Source organism: Syngnathoides biaculeatus, chromosome 18 (assembly GCF_019802595.1).
Source record: "Syngnathoides biaculeatus isolate LvHL_M chromosome 18, ASM1980259v1, whole genome shotgun sequence".
Lineage (NCBI taxonomy): Eukaryota > Metazoa > Chordata > Actinopteri > Syngnathiformes > Syngnathidae > Syngnathoides > Syngnathoides biaculeatus.
The window spans coordinates 2,692,129-2,713,506 of record NC_084657.1 but is presented as its reverse complement, the minus strand read 5'-3'; the positions used below and the strand labels follow the sequence as shown (position 1 = coordinate 2,713,506).

The 21,378-nt window shown below is 39.3% G+C and overlaps 1 protein-coding gene across 3 annotated transcripts in view; it reads left to right on the top strand.

Moving 5' to 3' along the window:
• The window catches only part of uvrag (UV radiation resistance associated gene), a 91,503-nt gene extending 70,388 nt beyond the window's left edge, over positions 1 to 21,115 (top strand). For 2 of the 3 annotated variants that reach the window (XM_061803746.1, XM_061803745.1), the window contains exons 15-16: positions 12,998 to 13,089; positions 18,338 to 21,115. In XM_061803746.1, the coding sequence (XP_061659730.1) occupies positions 12,998 to 13,089; positions 18,338 to 19,163 (918 nt within the window). In that variant the 3' untranslated portion in view covers positions 19,164 to 21,115. The remainder of the gene's footprint in view (positions 1 to 12,997; positions 13,090 to 18,337) is intronic. The other variant, XM_061803747.1, reaches the window with a different exon arrangement.
• Positions 21,116 to 21,378: the final 263 nt, after the last annotated feature.

The window sequence follows — 21,378 nt, the reverse complement described above, 5'->3', positions numbered from 1 at the left end:
GTGTCATGGTGCATTGAGACATCCAGTAGGTTTGGTTAAAAAGATGGCTAGAACATGATATTTCAGAAAACCACTGGAAAGCTTTTTTTTTTTTGTACAAATCCCAATTAAGTTGGGATTTATGTAAAATGGGAAGAAAAAACATTCCAATTCATTTTTTACACCACTTATCCTCACGAGGGCCGCACATATATAAACAATCGTTCCCTCTTACATTTATAACTACAGACAGTTTAGTCTTGACTTAACCTACCATGCATGTTTTTGGGATGTGGGAGGAAACCAAACTACCCAGAGAAAACCTGCACAGGGACAGGGAGAACATTCGAAGGCCACATCTCGAGGCTGGATTTAAACGTGTTTTCAGAACTGTGAGGCAGACTTGCTAACCAGTCGCACACCATGATGCCACAGAATACAATAGCTTGCAAATTATTTAATTTATATTCAATGGATTACAATGTCTAAACTGCTGAACTTTTTTCCCAAAATGTTCTCTAATTTTGATAATTTTTTTTATGCTGATCTGAAATGACTGACTCAAAATGAAAAGGTATGATGTGACTTGAATAGTCCATATTTCAAATTGTTTTTGGAAATCATGGACGTTGTGTCCCCCAAAGTAGAGATGAGAGAAGGACAATCTGTGCTCTTCTCACTACAAAGTTCAAAAGCCAGCATCTGTGATAGTATTCGGCTTTTTATAGTTCCTATCACATGAGTAACTTGCAAATCTTTGAAGGCACCATTAATGTTGAAAGCTACATACAGGCTTTGGCGCAACATATGCTGCCATCCAAGTAATCTTTTTCAGGGACATCTATACTTATTTCAATAAAATAATGCACAACAGTATTCTACACATTATAACAGTGTGAATTGGTAGTAAAAGAGTGCTAGTATCAGATTGGCATGCCTTGAGTCAAGACCTGTTTTTCAATAATGTAACACATTATTAAGCGCAATACTATAAATGATTTAAGCAAATTGCTGCAATATGACAGTGAAAAATGTAAGGGGTTCTGAATACTTTCTGTACCTATCGCATGTGCATTTCATGGTTAACGTTTTTGCAATTTTTAGTTCCTCTCAGATTGAGTTGTTTTTAGGTAGGCTGGATAAAAAACTGTTTTTACGAAATACTGGCCTCATCTTTGGCATCAGTAGTACTGGCCACAGCGAAAATTTTCTTTGCACTGCAAAGGTTAGTCCGAGCTTCCCTTTCAGTCCTTCACCACTTGTTCTTTTTTTAACGGTTCTTTTGGCATAATCAATTGAATCTGCACTGTTGTTTCTCCGATACTTATCTCTATAGCAAAAGAAAGAGTCTTCTGCTTCTTGTGCATTTTTACTTATTGGATCAGTTTTTTTAACCCAACCATTTATTTATTTTCCAAACCACTTAATACTCACAATGGTCACGGGCACGGTGGAGCCTATCCCATCTGACTCAAAACTAAATTCTGAAACTGTACAGGAATACTGGTGACTCTTGTTCAGCATTTTTTAGACACTCAGAAGTTGAAAAAGGCAGTGCTATTCCTGTGACAATGATAGATTTGATCATCAAACGTTCGTTCATCCATCTAACCAACCATTTCATCAGTTTGGTGGAGGACGTGCTGGCACCTATCTCAGCTAACTCTGGGCAAGAGGCGTGGTACACCTTGAACTGGTTGCCACCTAATCACAGGCACACTTATCGAGAGCCATTTGCACCTACATTTTCCTGTACAAACAATTGTGACTCTTCAATCAACCTACCACGCATGTTTTGGGCATGTGGGAGGAAACTAGAGAGAGAATATACAAACTCTACACAGGAAAGACCGGATTTGAACTCTGGTCTTCAGTTCTGTGAGGCAGATATGCTCACCAGTCACCCTCCCTGCCGCCCACCCTCAAATGTTGTATCTCTAAATTGCTCGTCAGCAGTTGAGACCGCCTGTTGCATTTCCAGTTGGAACACTTCACTCATTGACTCATATCTTTGGGTCGATTAGTGCATTACACAAAACCTATGCTGAAGCCACAACCACAGAGATACAAACACAAATACACGAACTGTAATTGTGACAGTTTAACGTGTGTTTTACTGGACTTTAACTGAAGCTGTGTGGATGCAAAGTTATTCTGGACAGTTTGGGAAAAATAGTCCTTCCTGTGGCTGACCGCAGTTTATCTGTCAGCAATTCTGTTTTAATTAATGTCCCCCTCGTTGGAAGGAACTAGGGGTGTAGCCATTTATTTTAGCAACGATTCATTTCCCATCAATATCCATCGTTGTCGATTCCATACAAGGACTATATTGGTTCATTTACAGTGATACAATCAAATGATTCAGTGGCTGGAAATAGATTCAGTAACATTTTAGTCAAATACTCCTCCAGTCTGACTGTAAACTAAATAGCTGCATCCTTGAAAGTGCAGGTGGAATTTTATAGGTTCTTTTTGGTTCTTCCAATGGTATTTTTAGATAAAAACTAATTATGGTCATTAATATGAAGATTTTTCTGATCTAGTTTTCACTTGTTTTATTGTGTACTGTACTGTATTTTATAATTGACAATAAGTCTATTTAAGAATGAAATTGACTGTAGCGCTTACCAGATTAAATAAAAATATAATATGAAATGGAGAATTTCACCGGAAGCGACGCCCGCATCACTTCGGGTTTGATGTTATTTTTATGTTAGGCGTTGTAAGTCAAATTTTTGTCTTATGGGGAACCACGTCACTTGTTGCCTTTGCATAACACTTGGGTAAAATGATGCAAAGCCTTTTTCTTTTTATTAATTGTTGATGAAAGTTTGCTGTAGCGTCGACTAGTCCCACGCTCAAATGTTCATGCATCGTATGGCTATTGTAGCGACAATCTCACTATTTGTAGCAACACTTGTGTTTAATCTCTTTTCTTTGTTGACACAATTAGCAGAAATTCAACATCAGATAATCAAGGCTGCAACAATCCAGTCACCAGTGGTCGTCATTATACTGTTCAAAATATAGTTTCGTCACGTCTTCCTGTTGTCCAGGAGGAAAAATCGCATCTGCCATTGTGCTCCAATGCCTGTAGGAGTCGCTTTTGACCTGTTTATTGTCCCAAACAGGTGGCCCAAATGGTGTCCCTTTTAAGTAGGCAAGAGACACCCTGGGGTGAAATACTCTACACTTATAATACTTTTTTGTGCATCTAAAAATACCACAATATTTCCCTTTCACCGCAAAGAAAAAAGTGTATCGTTGTGTCTTGTAAGGGGAAGTTGATACTTTTTATTATATTAAAAATAAAATAATCCATTCGCTGTACAGTTTATCCTTATTGTTGTTGTGGGTTTCCTGGAGCCTTATCCAGCTGAATTTGGGCAAGAGAGCTGTGGTACACCCTGAATGCATCGCTTGCCACTCACTCAAAGGAGACATATGAACAGACAAACCAAATTAGATTCACACATATATATATATTTGTATAGCCATCCATTATAGGATCAGCGGTTCAGAATAGATGGTCATGTTTGTTGAAAATGGTGAAAGAGGCAGGATGTACAAGGATTTACATTTTACCTGTTGAACAAGTGACTGTGGCTCTCAAGCATGTCATTTGCTTTTATTCTCAAGCTCAACCCACGTATGCAATTTTGCTACAGTTCTTTTCCAAGTCAGAGGTGTCACTACGGCTGGTATTGGCTAGGGCAAAAAATCGTCCAATTCCCCAGCACAGCATGTGTGCTTGAACAATTCGACCTAAATGACCAGATAATACATATAATTATGCTGCAAAATCAATCGAGAATGCGGCGGCGTAGGCGGTATGTGGAGCTCGGACGACCGTTGAGTACATCATCACAGCATGTGACTAAAATGGCTCAATCATAAGAGATGAGCTCCGTAGCTTTTGCCCCGCAGACACTTTTTTTGACGTATAAAGTTACGTACAAGTTTACCAGAGGGACCTTGCAGGGCAACGCGCAGGTCACTTGAAGCAATGTGGGCAGCGTCAACTGCGCGAGTATTAAGTGGTATCTGTGTTAAGTGTTAAGTATTATCCTCAATGTCTGACATCACCAAGGTCATTTGTGTGTATAAGCTGTACATTCAGAAGTGTGGCTACAAATATATTAGTCATAGAGTTTGGATATTCTTAGTTGACTCTGAGGTACCATTAAGGTTTAGTTGCAAAAAAAAGTGTTCAGCTCGCATTATCGTGACTGCATTGTGTTGTAAAAGACAAGTTTCAAAATTTTTGAACATGATTTTTTTTTTTTAAAGTTTTTTAACTAAGTGCTTTTTTTTTTACCCAAAATGTATTGTGACACCTTAACCAAGACTTATTTTGCCTCAGTTGTGCACTACCATAAAAACTAGTACTCTCTTTTTTGGTATTTTTCCTCTGTTTTTAGTGACCCACTCACAAAAAACTTGCTAAACATTAGGCTCTCTACTTAGGGCTATTTTTCACCAACTTTCACAAATCCACAGTTTTTGGAGCAAATAGGCAAAGGAGCAAGTGCTTTCTTGTCAGAGAGACTGACAACGCAGAGGGAAAGGCACCAATGTAATGGTGAAGCTTTGCCAATGTGGACGACGAACTGCTTCCATCAATTCATCTATCAAATCTATACTCTCTGACCAGCAAAATGGACATGTTTCTTCTAATAAAAAACGATGACTGTGCGTTCGGTCACTCTTTCCTGTACTGAAACCTGGCCAAGAACACATCCCTGACGACTCAAACGCTGCCACCTTCCAACTTCAACAAGCGGACCACGTCATGAAGGAAAGAAAATGTGCCAAAATATCCTTCTACATTATAAAGTGTTGGCCCAGTATCTAACTATCCATCCATTTTCTGAGCCACCTATCTTCATGTGGATCGCGGGAGTGCTGAAGCCTATCCCAGCTGCCATCGGGCACTAGGCAGGGTACACCCTAAACCCATTTTCAGTCAATCGCAGGGCACATTGAGAAAGGCAATAGTCTCAATCACACCACGGGGCAATTTTGAGTCTCGAATTAATGCATGTTTTCGGAATGTTTGGGATGTGTGTTGTGCCACCGCTCAACAATTACTGCAATTAAAATATAGATATGTTATCTCTGAGCTGTAAGCTTTCCGAACTGTAAGCCTTTGTACTCATTCCATGAGTTTAACCCGTCATTGTCGCCAGTGTTAATGTAGATTCCACTTCTGGCTCACGTGATTGGCATGATGTATACTCTGTCACAGTGGATAACTAGATAGGAGCAATAACCACATTCTTCTTATCTATAGAGACTTCAATAGAGTAAACTCAACTGTCAATTTGATATGAATGTGAACTAAATACAGTGGAACTTTGACAAAGAAAACTACTTGGGAGAAGTTCATGCGACAAAACAGTGACCCACAACACAACAAAAAATGTCATCAGTGGGGACATCAGTGACTTAGACTGGCCAAGTCAATCACTGGACCTTAACCCAATAGAGCATACATTTTATCTCCTGAAGAGGACACTGAAGGGGGAATACTGCAGAAAGAAACAAGAACTGAAAAAGACTGCAGTAAACGCAAGGAACATTTTTGTGACATTTTTGTCTGTACGTGTGCTGTGAGATTTTGCAGTTGTAAAATATGTTCCTTGGCTCCAAAAAAATTGAAAATCGCTGCTCTAGTCGGGTCATGTATTCTAATCAGTCAGGTCAAACCAACATTACATGACAAAAATAATGGGTGCTAACTTACTGTAATTAAAATAATTAATTGTAATAAAATTACTTTACACTCACTGAAACTTTAGAACACGAGTCGACAGAATGGCAGCGTGTTTACGCACAACCGTTAGTCCTAGCACTAGCTTGCTAGGCTACATATGATTTGTTGCCTGGTTGCGAGGCATATTAAAATTACATGAACATACCTCAAGCAAGCCTTGAATGAAAGTCCTGAAAGAGAGAGAATGACCACGAGCACACTTTTTTTTTTATTTGACATTTGATTATACAAAATAAAGCCCAATGATCGTAAAAGACGTGATGCGGTGGTATCAGAGTACAAGTCTTTAAACCAGTAGTCTCATAAAGTGCAAGTGCGAACGAGAAAATGCGTCTTGTTGTAATATACGGGCATTACGTGTCTTATTTCAGATGTGTTCTTTGCCCCATGCTAACAATTTTTTCGTTTGTTTTTTTTAATAACTTTATTGGCTGTCAGCTATTTACAGTTCTATGTTAAAAGATATGCGAGAAGGTTAAAAATAAGATCGCTTTTGTATTTAAATATATTGGGCACGATGACAACGCCGAGTAAATATACGATTTGCGGAGCTGATCAATGACATCATAGATTAGATTGTCGAATTATGGCAATAAAGCCGATCAACCGATCAGCAAAAAATGATCATGTTTGGCCGATATCACCAATCAAATCTGCGTAAAGTCTACCAATCCTCTCACCAGTTAAGTAGAAATACACATGTTTTTAAAATTGTGTCTGGAATTACTCACACTGATATGATATACCCCATTTTGACGGGTTCCAGTTTTTGAAAAAAGAAACCAATGCAGGATAGACACTTTTTTGAAGTCTGGCCATTATTTATTGACAGTGAGAAGAGCCTGGGAGGTTGTCATCACAGAGCTGCTTTTCATGTCAGTCAAACTGCGCACTTGGGTTAAGTACAGTTTAGGCTGTGACTGTCTCTGCAGTCTGAAATAAATGTAAATGGGAAGATTGTACGATGCCAGCCATCAGAACCCATGGTGAGGTGTACTAGGTATGGTAGAAGGAAATAAAGCTTTTAAACTTCTACTGTATTTACTCTCAAAGTGTTGGATTTGACTTACACAATATGTTTAATAAGAAACGAAGTTCAAAAGCTAAGGTAAACGCAATATTTGATATTTTTCTTACTAGTTTGCCAAGAACATGCTTTTTATCTCAGCATTGGCCTCTATAAAACTGAATGAAAGCAGACAAAAACAAAAGTGAAATAAAAAATTATGAAGAGTTTGTGGCTTGTCTTTCCCCCCAGAGATCCTCTTTCATCTGTCTCGAATGTCATGGTTCCAATCTGAATTTTAAGTCAGTCATCATCCCTCTCTACAACATGTTTCCTAAATAAATGACAGGTTTTACTGAGTTAAAGTATTACTGTATGCCTTTCACCACATTTTCATTAAAATATGGGACTTTCCATTATTTTCTTTTTCTATATAACAAACATTTGTGGATCAACCAACACATATTGGTCATAAAATCAGAGAAGCTCATGAAAAATGTCACAGAAAAAACATTCACCCGTTGAAAAGTCAGTCTTGCTTGGAAGTGACACGTTTAAAAATCAATTAATTTGGGGAACTTTCTGAACATAAGGTTGGTAAGCAATCAAAAAAATGTTTACCCTGTTCAGTTGTGAAAGGTTTTCCGTGTCCCATCCCAACTACACTATATGTAACTTGACAATTTTAATATTTTAAATGGTTTGCAAGTTCTAGATTCATAAATATAAAATAATTAATGAAACAAACTGTTCACATGTATGTCAAAATTTTAAATGCGTATGAATTTTTTTTCTTTTTGAAAATGATATAACCGGAACAATTAGAAAGATAGAGGCATGGATTCGAAAGGAGAGAAACGAAGATTAGCCGAAGTAAAACAGAATATATATGCATGAATGTGAGGGGCAGAGGATGAGGAGTGAAGCTCCAGGGAGAAGAGATAGAAAGGATGGACGACTTCAAATACTTGGGGTCAACAATACAGAGCAATGGAGAGTGGGAGAGAGCAACGAAGTGAAGAAACTGGTCCAAGCAGGGTGGAACAGTTGGCGGAAGGTGTCTGGTGTTCTATGTGACACAAGAGTCTCCACTAGGATGAAGGGCAAAGTCTATAAAACAGTGGTGAGGCCGGCAATGATGTACGGATTAGAGACGGTGGCACTGAAGAAACAACAGGAAGCAGAAATGAAGATGTTGAGGTTCTCGCTCGGAGTGAGCAGGTTGGATAGGATTAGAAATGTGCTCATTAGAGGGATAGCCAAAGTTGGTTGTTTTGGAGACAAGGTGCGACAGAGCAGACTTCGATGGTTTGGACATGTCCAGAGGCGAGAGAGTGAGTATGTTGGTGGTATAGGGTGCTGAGGATGGAGCTGCCAGGCAAAAGAGTGAGAGGAAGACCAAAGAAAAGGTTGATCGATGTGGGGAGGGAGGACATGAAGACTGTGGGTGTTAGTTAGGAAAATGCACGAGATAGGCTTAGATGGAAAAAGATGACACGCTGTGGCGACCCCTAATCGGGACAAGCCGAAAGGAAATGAAGAAGATATGACGATACATAAGACTTCTATCTTTGTAATCAGACCAAGATTGTTGAGTAGAGAAAAGTTTGCCACACGAGTGTTTTACATCAGTAATGGAGTCGACCCAGATGAATAACTGCCAGTTCAGTGTCATCTGAAAATGTTGATCCAAACATCCTGTGTTTTTGTGTGTTTTAAAGAACTATAAACCAAAATGTGTGTGACTAAAACACAAACATGAATATGCATGTAACTATAGAGAAACATTTCACAAGCTAGCTGTAATGAGAGAGGTTTGGCACCTAGTCTCATTTTGGGAAAAAAAAATCTACATGTAAATTCTTAGATTAAAAACTACTGGACTTAAAATTTTAACACAGAATGTCCCGAGTGTGTGTGTGTGTGTGTGTGTGTGTGTGTGTGTGTGTGTGCGTGTGTGTGTGTGCTTTGAAGTATCATGCAGAGATCTTACAGTATTTTGAAACTATTGACATTGAAAGTTGAATAGTGATTAGTTTATGGCATTTTCTTTTTAAATCCGATTGCAAAGGTGAGGAATGGTCCGAATACCTCTCAAAGCATTCCAAATTACAGTGAAGAAAACAAATATTTGAACACCCTGCTATATTGCAAGTTCTGCCACTTAGAAATCATGGCGTGGTCTGAAATTATCATCGTAGGTGCATGTCCACTGTGAGAGAGATATTCAAAAAAAGAAAAACATTCAGAAATCACAATGAATGATTTTTTTAACAATATATTTGTGTGCTGCAAAAAAGTATTTGAACACCTGTCTGTCAGGTACAATTCTGACTTTTTGTCCACCTTTAAATGTCCACCTCCACTCCATGTATTATCCTGAATCAGATGCACCTGTGCGAGGTTGTTAGCTGCATAAAAGACACCTGTCCACCCCATACAATCAGTAAGACTCAAACTTGTAACATAGCCAGGACCAAAGAGACAAAATTGTACAATTCCACATAGCTGGAAAGGGCTATGGAGAAATTGCACAGCAACTTTGTGAAAAAAGGTCCGCTGTTGGAAGAAGCTAAACATGTCGGTCAATATCAATCGGAGTGGAACCCCATGCAAGGTATCACCTCGTGGGGTCTCAATGACCCTTAGAAAAGTGAGGAATCAGCCCAGGACTACACGACAGGACTTGTTCAATGGACATGGACCTACGATGAAAATTTCAGACCCCTCCATGATTTCTAAGTGGGAGAACTTGCAATATAGCAGGGTGTTCAAATACTTTTTTTCTCCATTGTATATTTTGTACTAATTTATTTAACCCTGCATGTCGGGCATTGTCTGACCTTGTTGATTTGAGAAATTTTAAAATAAATTAAAATTTTGTTTCTAAGCCTCACTTTATTATCATTTTGTCTTGGAAGAATGAAGTCAAATAAATCATTGTAGTTGATACAATATTTTTCAGGAGAATGACCACAATTGTATCCTTTCTTTGAATTTGTAAATTTTCTCTTTTATAATTCCTGGTTTACAACCTTGAGTTCAGCTTACTGCTATGTCAGATGCTTACAGCTCATAGTCCTTGACCAGAGGGCAGAGGGCTCGTTGCTTGAGGAACACCTGGCTTTGCTACAAGATATTGGATCTAATGTGCTCTTGATTGTCTTCCCTGGGGTTTGTAAAATCTATGCACTATTTAATCCCCCTGTGGGCAAAGGCATACAGATCATACATCAGTGGATATTTGAACTCAATGCAGGCTATTCATTCAAAGGATACTCCAAAGTTTAATTTGGTCTCTTGTTTTACCTCTTTTTGTGTGAAATACAATGTGAAAATCCCATCCAAGAATTGCCCTTCTGTCCATCTTTCATGAAGATGTAAGCGTTACAAGGCCCCCTCTGCTTCTCAACATCATCAGCAATTAACCTCAAAGTTCCTTTCAGCTTGTCCACGCTCACATCCGGATCTGGAGCTGATTGATAGTGACACACTGAGGGAAACAGTAATGTGTGGCAGAAACCAGGCTGTTTTTGTTTAGAGTACATAGCACAGGGCAAACGGGCAGATTTAGTGGGTGGAATGTACTGTAAACTGACTGCATACTATTGGATTTTTTCAATCGAGATGTGTTTATATGTGGTCAGCAGATCGGTAAGAATGTGCAATACTCACTGCTCAGTTTTTGTGTTGTTACATGTAATCAGGATGAGTCACGTTTGACAGGCACATTGGTCATTCAAACCCTCCCGGTCAAACCAAATGATTGGGTACTGCACATGTTGCAGAGTCTCTAAAGCCCAGAGTTGAATAATTAAACAGGGAAGGTGTTGAGTCGCAAAGATGTGATCAACCATGAGGAGACCTGGACGGATCTGTTTCATTATGTCATCATGTGAAAGAACCAGTGGGAGCCCCAACTCCACCCTTTCTCCAACTAGGTCCTCTCACCTTACATCTTGCCTCAATGGGACACGGGAATTTCTCACCGCCATTTGTTTAGCTCCATTATAAAGAATCCCGTGGGCAGTTTAAAAACACACTCATCTGAACATACGGACATGTATGAAAAGGACTCCACCAGTATTCATTGAAATGAATGAAAAAGAAACTCTACACTTTAACACAGTTTTTCTGTTGTACTGTCTAATTGTTAGATCAACACGAGGACAGCCCTTTTGCAAGCCATTAATTCTATTGAATTTTTAAACGTTGCAGGCGGGAGATAATGTGAAGCCGTTGACCAATGACTGGTGACACTGCTGACACACAATTTTGGTCCCAGCACACATTATATATGGGGGAAAAAAATAGTGAATTCATACTAACATTTTAAATGTATTACCTTGAGTGCATATATGTAATGTTAAGAAACTTTGGGAATATTCAGGCGTTACATTAGGTAGTTTTTATAATGCTTGCAATGTATAGTGTGATTAAAATGTGCTTGGAGCGAGCCTATCATGTCACTGCCATGGCTCTCCTCTTCACCCATATCAAATATCTGTGTGGTGATTTTGTGCACTACAAAACGGGCACATAAAAATTTGCTGCCATTTTGTCATACAAAACGTGTGTGCAATCATAAAAGTGCAAATACTTTGCTTTCATTTACTTTATCAACACTGTCCCACTGATACGACCAAACTTTTATATTCTTTTTAGTACTTTTTTTGTCTGGACCACATGATTACACTCTGTAATAGCATATTTGTTTTGGTAAATTTATGGTAAAATTTTTAAATCTTAAAAGTTTTTTTATTTTCATTTATTCTTCAAGTTTTATTTTTGACCGAAAAGCATTTTCAAATTGTTAAAAAGTAATAAAGTACAATAAAAAATTATTTTAGCCGAAAGGAAAAGTAGATGATGATGATGAATGATTGTGATTAATAATTGTTTTTACAATATTGATAAAATCGTGAATATCATTTTGGCTGTAATCATGCAACGCTAGTACATGTAATGTAACTGTACAGATGCATTTTCTCTTAACTACCTATAAAACGAAGTGCAGCACATACCACAACTTTGAAGCTGTTGTATTTGAATGCATGAATGTTGTATTTTTATAGCCATGTCATTCATGTGGTGTTCAATTAAAAAAAAAAAAATATTCCTTCATTTACCATACTTTCGATTTCATGCTCCTATCAAAATATAATAGTCCACAGTTTAGGGTTGTTCAGGAGGGGGTCAATCTTTAACTTTTTTCTTTTTGTTTGTTTTTTTGTTGCTTTCCGTCTTTAAAGAAAAAAGTCACCATGCAGACTGTCTTATAAGACCTATGCTCAGTTGAAAGGGAATCAAGGGATTAACTGTACTTTTTCATTTTCTGGCTTTTTTCCAAACATTTGACTCATGTCAACAACATTATTACATGGTAGATAGTTTTTGTGTATAACCTTCGTTGACTTCCTTTCACTCGTTTACTACAAATGCATTATACTCTGAAAAATCACCTCCAGAAAACACCTGCTATTTTTTTTTTTTGTGTGTGTCCCTGAATGGATTGCTTGACCTTGGAGGTTCCATTGTATTCATAATACTTTCCAAGACTTCTTAACAACACCGGGAAAAAAATGGCATCTATTTATATCTCAATGATGACTTGTTTGACTCTAAGCCATGTGCTCATGAGTAAGTGGCCTATCAAAATTGATCAATCAGTCAGTATACATGTAAAAAGAAAAGGTGTTGCTATGGCACCTGAGTGAAAAGAACAGATGTCAGCTGGAATGGAGTGTGTGCATGTGTGCGGGTCTGCGGATGTGTGCATGTGCGACACAAAGGCCTCAGACTTATTCTGAACGTGTGACATGATGCTCTTACCCTGCTCAGTAAAATATATCAAATGAACTTTTCAAGATAAGGGTTGGTTCCCTGTATTATTGCTCACCTGTCAGAGATTGTGGCACACCAGAACGACAGTTCATGGGTGTCTTTTTTTTTTTTTTTTTTTAAGCCATTGTATTTGTTTTTTCTTGCCACCCACGTCTTACCCCATGTCTCCCTACACCTTACTCATTGCCTCACATGGCTGTTATCAGCAAAGGATGTCCATTGTATATCCAGAAAAGTAATGATGTAGAGAGTATGACTGTGTCAAGGTGAAGGAATGTGTAAAATCCTCCTCTGTGGGTGGGAGTTCATGTCAGAACACAGTGGTGGGTTACTTAAAGGTTAATCTTGCAATGTGCTTTTTAAAAAAAAAAATGTACCCCCATTTCTTACAGCTGAGATATCAGCATGGCTTGACCACCCCAGACCTGCAGCAAACACTTCCCAACCTGAAGAACTTCCTGGAACATGGCTTGCTTGTCCGATGGTAAGAAGAAGAAAAAAATAAAACTACGTGAAATAGTGTATCTCTAAAATGTGGTGTATTCACACGTGCCAAATTTGGTCCGCCGTTAACAATTTTGTTTCACCCTTGGTCCGGACCTTTTGTGCTGATAAGAATACTCACAAGTGAATTATGCTGCCCACAGCTGCTCAACGACCTACTTTTTGAGGTGGTCTCGGTCTGCTTTCAAAAAAACTTGGTGCGGTTTGCTGATGGTAGGAATATAAAGCGGCCTTGATCCGACCCAACAATCCCGTAGCTCTTAACTCCACAAGAGTGAATGTTGTACGTCATACCTGAGCCACTGTCTTCTGCTTAGCAACGCTATCCATGCATGTTGTGGCTCAGGGCAGTGATATGCTCCTTTGGTCTATAGCGCACATTTGCCAATGGTGTTCCAAAATGAGGACTACAAATAGCTACATATCTTTAACATCTGTGAGCACCTCATCTTGATACTTTTATGACTTAGTGGTCTTTGACTGCATGTAAATAGTTTCTATATTCAATTTTAAAGCCAAATGAGATGTCATGATACACCACCACTGCCATCTTTAATTCTCGGCCAGGCTTTAACACTTCAATGAAACTTTGTAGGCAACACCGCTGCCCCATTGAACACAAAGCTGTCTTTAATCTCCGTTTCTCTACCAGGGACAGCAAATATTTATTACACACATTAATCTAATAATCTTTTGTTTTGTAAAAAGAGAAGCTATGAAAATGTGGTGCTCTCATATGTACTTTCTTCTGATTACTTCCTAATGGGAAGTGGAAGGGGCCAAAGAAAGATGAGATCAAAGCATGTATCCGCTTGGTGCGTGCGTGCCATTGCATGCATCCGTGTGTGAGACAACAAGAACAGGAACAAAAAACACTTAATACTAATTCCCATGTCATCTGCTCATTAGAGACATTTTCCTCCTGGTGCAATAAACACATGTTGCCCATTAAGAGGCTTCACACTGCTCTGCTTTCACTCTGGCGATAGATACTGAAAAGTGCAAGCGAAAGATGGAGAAGATAAACCTATTAACTTGTAATGGGGTTAGGTGTCTTGCAGATGAGAAGTAGGGGGGGAGGGGTGACTCCAACCAAATAGCCAAGCCTTGTAGATGAGCTATTACCGTCTCCTGATGAGCACTGATTACGTAAACTCAAGAAATCCACCCGGATCTCTTAGTGATTGAACACATACAGTAGTGTTAAAGATAATAGCAGTCCAATGTGACTAACCACATTAATTCACATTTTCAGTATATTTTTTTTATTGCTACGGCAAACAAGTTACCAGTAGGTGCATTAAATTCTGAGGAAACAACAAGACCTAGCATTCATGATAAACACTCTCAACGCTGTGCAATTGGGCAATTTGTAGAAAGGGGTGTGTTAAAAAAATGTCTGCCGTTGAATTTACGAACTCAAAACTTTTTTGTTTATAGGAATTACCAATCCTTTGAATCATGAAACTAAAATTGTGTTATATGCCCATAGTTTTTGCTTCACATTTGTGTGGCATGGAGTCAATCAACCTGTGCCACCTTTCAACTGTTATTCCACTCCAAGATTGCTTAATGACATTCCACAATTCATTTACATTACTTGGTTTTGCTTCAGAAACAAAATTTTTGGTCACCCCACAAGTTCTCAGTTGGATTAAGGTCCGGGGATGGGGCTGGCCTTTGTTGGTTGGGAACTAAGACTTTGCATGTTTAATAGTGTGTTTGGTGTCATTGTCTTGATGAAACAGCCTTTTCAAGGGCATGTCCTCTTCAGCAGAAGGCAACATGAGCTCTTCAAGTATTTTAACATATGCAAATCGTTCCATGAGCCCTGGTATGTGATAAATAGGCCCAACACCATAGTAGGAGAAACACGCCCATATCATGATGCTTGCACCAACATACTTCACTCTTCACTGTGTACTGTGGCTTAAATTCAGAATTTGGGGGTCGTCTCACAACCTCTCTGCGGCCCCCGGACCCAAAAAGAACAATTTTACTCTCATCAGTCCTCCAAAATGTTCCTCCATTTCTCTTTCGGCCAGCTAATGTTTTCTTTGGAAAATTGTTGCCTTTTTTTTTTTTTTTTTTAATTTTAACACAAAGACTTTGCGGGGGATTCTTGAAAATGGATGAGCTTCACAAGACGTCTTCTCACTGTCGCAGTACTTTCAGATAACTCTAGACTGTCTTTGCTCATCTTGGAGCAGATCATTTGCTTTCAAGGAGAAATCCGTGTTCAACAGGTGCTGGCTTCATCCTTAAATAGGGGGCACCTGATTCACGAAATTCATGACCTCACTGGTTGAATGAGACACTGCTATAATTTTAACACCCCCCCCTTTCAACAAATTGCCCAATTTCACAGCCTTAAGAGTGTGTGTATCAAGAATGTTGGGTCTTGTTGGTTTTGTGACAATCTGCTCCACCTACTGGTAACTTGTTTGACATATAGCAATAAAAAATAAATGTGTATACTTGGATTAATCTAGTCAGTCACATTGGACTGCTATAATTTTAACACTTCTGTATCGACATGGACAACCACTCGCACTCACATTCATGGCATCATTAACTGGGAACTGTCAGCCAAGTGTACCACTACTCCATCTGTGCGCGCGTGTGTGTGTGTGTGTTGTGTGTGTGTGTGTGTGTGTGTGTGTGTGTGTGTGTGTGTGTGTGTGTGTGTGTGCGTGCGTGCGTGTGTGTGCGTGCGTGCGTGCGTGCGTGTGCGTGCGTGTGTGTGTGTGTGCACGTGTGTGTGCGCGTGTGTGTGTGCGTGCGTGCGTGTGTGCGTGTGTGTGTGTGTGTGTGTGTGTGCATGGGTGTGTGTGTGCATGGGTGTGTGTGTCCTGTTAGGTTGTTAGATCAAGCAGAATGGAGAATCTGTATCCCCTTTATATCAGAACATTTTTACTGTCACTGTCAGTGATAGTAACAGTGGAGGTTTTTTTTTTTTGTTGGGTTTTTTTTTGGGGGGGGGGGGGGTTTTAAACTTCCTTTGTGATTTTTTTTTGTTTGTTTTTCAATGGAAGTTTTATTGATGATCAGAGTCAATCAGTCAAACAGAAAAGAATTTCCAGAGGGGTGAAATGGACAAAAAAAATACAAAGACAAAGCACTAATGATAAACAGAATGAGAAAACTAAATCATTCCATATGAACAACAAAGAAAGAAAGAGGAAAAATGGATGTTACTTAATATTGTAGCACTACAACCTGTGAAGGAAGAACAGGACGAGATAGGACGGGACAAGGACAGGAGAAGAAGCATGTAGGATAAGAATTGTGAACCCGGCTATACAACTTAATTTGTTTTCTAAAAACATAAATAATAAAAATAAATCATATAAAATGTGTTTTCGGGGAGTTTACTGCGTATGATATTGACAGCTTGCTCATCTCCTTCCACTGACTTCATTTTCTGTCTTACCCTTTTGTGGAAAATAGGAAACACAGGCTTCCAAAGTCTTCATATCACATTTTTATTCATGTTTTTTCTCAAGGTTTCTTAGGGATTTTCTTAAACATCAAACAAGTACTTCTTATCTCCCTTTGCTTGCTTTGGCCCCAAACCATAAGCCCTTACCAAGACTTGGGTAGTGGAAAGGTCTGTTTTCAAAAATATGTGTGCGCGCTTGCAGTGGGCCAGATTTGACACCGTTAGTGAAAAAGGGGAGGACAGAGCATAAGATCTTGACTGTTTCTGGTTCAGGATGTCAGATTTTTTTTTTTTTTTTTTTTTTTCTCCCCCCCTTGATGATTTTGGCAGCGAAATCATGGTTCCACTGACACTGTGCAGTGAAGTTCTTGTCAAAGAAAATGAACAAGGCAGTTCGGGTCTGCCAGGACTGAAATCAGAGTAAATTACACATGCATTGTGCTGTGTAATTTATTCTGAATAATTTTGTTACTAATATAGTCACTTGTGTTAAATGTTTGATTGATTCCAGCAAGTAGTCAGTACAAATAAAGAATGAATGACTCTAAAGATAGGGACTAACCAGTTCTAAGACCTATCACAACAATAATATATTTGGCTATTTCCACCTTGCTAAGTCAAGTAGTTAAAACGTAAGCATTACATTTCCAGATTTGATGGAGTCTTTAGTACATTTTTCATTTCTCCCAACAACATCTGACATTTTGTGCCAGTCTCTAGGGTGCCCTTCAACTTCTCTTTTCTCCACTGTACAGATTTTTTTTTTTCCTTCTTCAGAGAAAGTTATTGTCATGTGAATGGTTGTTTCTATGTGCCTTGGAATTGGTTAGCAACCAATTCCGGATGTGCCACCTGCCTATTGCCCAAACATAGCTGGGATAGGCTCCAGCACTCCCACGACCCTTGTGAGGATAAGTGACTCAGAAAGTGGAAGGATATATGGACAACCTTTAAGACATGTGAATTGGGTTGCCTCTGTATATGCACATTTTTTTTTTTTTTTTACTGACAGTATATTAAGTTACGACGGTAATCCTTCGAACAGCTTTGGTTTCATGGATACTTTGGTGTTTGACCAGTTTCTTGTCAAAGTGGACAGACATTTCAACGCTTCTTCACAATTATCCTTCTTGTCACAGTCGCCACTGCAGAGTTTCTGGAAAGGTCAATGTCAGGGGCCCTTTTCAAATGGGGTGCCATGCATTTGATGTTAAAACCATCCATCAGACAAGTACAGATTCAATGCATCAGTTATCATGTGCTCATGTATTACTTTATTGAAAAGAAACAACTGTTGGCGATTTCTATAGGACATGCCAACTGAAAAGACTGACACGATTCAGTAGCAAACATGAATCTTCTGAGATCACAAAGAGAATCTTTTTCACCTTTGAACCCACTTAAGAGTGAGCAGAATGGTCCGATTAAAGAGTCTGGTATATAATAAATGGTCATGCCTATCAGAAAAGGGAGGGTCCTGTTTAAGTTAATTTATGGCTTCACTACTCGGGAGAGGTAGGCGGTTTCAGATTCTGGGCCTGTTATCTGTTACAGCGGAAAATGTCTGGCATGTTTGGCTGAGCGCCTGCGCTGCGCTTGTGAATGACAATGAAAGTGTACGCTCACAGGGTACTCAAATGTTGGACCGGGGAGTCGTTTTCTGAGAGACGCAGCTGGATCAGAAACCGATCAGATTTTGCATTCTTTATTTGGGCATTTTAATTTTGATGACGTAAATATTTCACGATTGCTTATGATTGCTGATGTTGTATTATTTCCTTCATAGTGACCGACAAAATGTTTCCAGCTCCATCCCAGTGCCAGTCAAGTCTCACCTTGGGTTGCCTACTGCCTCGGAAGTCACCTACCCACAGCACACCAGCTCCCCAGACCGGGGCCTGAGGAAGAGAGCGAGCTCTGAGGCTGACAAGTACAAGACAAATCCTCCGCCCAGTTATGGCACGGCCATGAGGGAGGACCCAACCACGATAGTTCAAACAATGTATTCGTCTCCATCTAAATTCTTGTCTTCCTCCCTGGATGCCACAATGCCCTCACTTGACCTTGCGGGCCCCACTGAGGTGAAAGAGGATGGAGATGAGATGAAGAAGCGTCTAAAAGAAGCCGCTAAAGTGGAGATAAGCAGCAGCAGTGACAAAGAGATGGAAGTCGAAGTCAAAGATCAGACTGAAGAGCAAACACCCTGCGGTATTGCAAGCTCTTCCACACTGAGGGACACCGGTGAGGATCCAGTGGCCAGAAGTGAGCACTCAGACGTCATGAACGGCACTTTGGCGCTGGAACGGGCAACAGGCCTGATTCCTGGTCCCGGTCAATGCTGCTCGGTGGAGCAAGCTGAGGAGATCATGGGGACCGAAGCCACCAACCTTGCCCTGGGAATGGGACTACAGGTGGGCTTAGAGCTCGTGGAGGAAACCAGGTTGGAAGACTACCGCTGCATCCCCGTGGACCAAGCGGTAGCTGTGGAGTGTGACGAGCAGGTGCTGGGGGAGCTTGACGTCGCTGGCTTTGAGGAGTTCTCTAGACGCATCTACGCACTGAATGAGAACATGTCCAGCTTCCGTCGACCGCGTAAAAACTCAGACAAGTGAGGGAGGTGACTGGAGGAGACGGGCAAAAAAAAAACTTGCACAAGGATTTTGGTCAGAAATAAGGCAGGGATGTAAAGTGAGAGGACAAGAGAGCTATTCTGGAATAATGACCAATTTGCACTTACTATATATCTAAATTTCCATGACATATTTTAAGTTGAAATGCAGTGCAAGTATCAGGACAGTTGATTTTTTTTATTTTTTTTTTTTTTTTTTTTTTTTTTTTTTTGGAAGTGAGCCATTAATATATTTTAACAATGGATCCAATAATGCAGACAATTCAATACGTTTTATTTATACAATAATTAGACCTCAGTATCAATCATCTTCTCTGAACTAGTGCTTTGTATAAAAACTAATAAAAACATCTTGTGAACAATAAACATGCGCTCATCTGGTAATCTTAACTCTTAATAGAAGACGCAACCACAAGCAATGTTTCACGACAGAAGCTCTCAATCTACTTTTCATACTCTCATCCCTCAGGTTTAACCTCCACCAGACAGGTTTTTGCTTGCTTCGCTGTTAATTACTCTTGAATGGTCAACTCATCGGCACATGCTCATTGTTGCAGTACGGATTTCAGTCCAAGGGCTGTTGGCTCGTGATGGCATAGTCATCCATTAATTGGTCTTTAGGTATGTGGTCAATCCTGGTGAATTGTATCTTGAAGCAATTGCAAAGGAGTGCACAGCATGACGGCAACAGGCCCAACATTATTCTATTCAATACAACACTGGCATGGAAACAGGAGTTTAGAAATTTCAGATGTTTCACTCCCATTGTGTAAAATGCCCATCGCTAGTATCCACCTTACACTGACATGGTAATTATACCAATGACCATACATGCTCGGTGGGCCTCCTTGCATGGCAGTGATGAGAGATATTTTAGATGTGTGCATGCCAGGAAGTGGGAGTTAATTAATTCCATAGTCACACAAGTCACTTTTCCACCAATGACCTTTTGAATCATCACAAAACGGAGGTGGTGAGTAAATGCCAAGGGATTCACCCTCATCCCTGTCGACATGGCCACCTGCGCTCTACTGGACCATCATGATTGTCTTTTTTTTTTTTTTTTTAAATGTCATTCTGCCCCATTGTCGACATTGATATTGAAATACACTGATTATGATATTGAGTAGAGCCTAAATATTGTGGTTGGACATGTTTGTAATTGGTTGAAATATCTCACTAAGGCTCTATTGCAAGTGTGATATTAACTATTTCAAGTCACTTTTGTGGGTTTTTGTCTCCTTGATCTGAATGTTTTCTTGCACTGGTGTTCAGGATTTAGAAAGAAAGAATGTCCCACAAATATTTTTATTTTTTCAGATGAGAGAAATATTCTGTTATAGCCCCTAAGTTAAAGCAAATCTATATTAAATTATATCACAACCAGTGTGTTGGTCCTGATATGGAAATCTGCAGTCTAAAAAGTTTTCTCTGTCAGCCCAAGTTTATTTCTGCTCCAGTCCTGTCCTAATTGACTTTTAGGAGGTATAAAATCTCAAGATGAACTGTATTAAGATACGTTCCATAAACTGCAAGAAGGTTCACTAAGTAACCGTGTACATATACTTTTGTATGGGTTTCTTTTGTTATTAAAGCCTTCAAGTCCAAGGGTGTATGATATTCTTTTTAAAAACATGCCCTGCTTACTTTATTGTTATTCATCATACTTGATTGTTTGACTGAAAATTATCCCATCAGTGTCCATAATAACCCTTGGCAGACTTTTGGTTTCGACGCAGCACTCGGGTAACGTATTACTTTGTATATTTGTTCTCCCGCCCCCGTTGGGTTTTCAACTCATAACCAATCCATGTAATGTCACTCATGTGGAAAAGAACTTCCAATATTGAAAAAAGAGATCCCTTGTAAACATGTACGATGACGCATCGCAGTTACTACAATGGACAGGAGTTTAAGAGCCATTTTCTTCTACAATAAATGAAATGGTTTCCAAGATTGCAAGCTGTGCTATTTCATCTACCAAAATTCAATTGGAAATTACAAATATAGTTGTGTTTTGTAAAACATGGTACATTTATTTCAATGGAATGTGGACTGGAATGTCTATGAATAATAATCAAAATGATTATGCGTACCAGATTAAAAAAAAAAAAGTACATCGGATGATTGAAATTAAATAGAGCAAACTGATGAAAGGCATACTTTGAACATAATGAGAAAATGTAATTTTTTTTTTT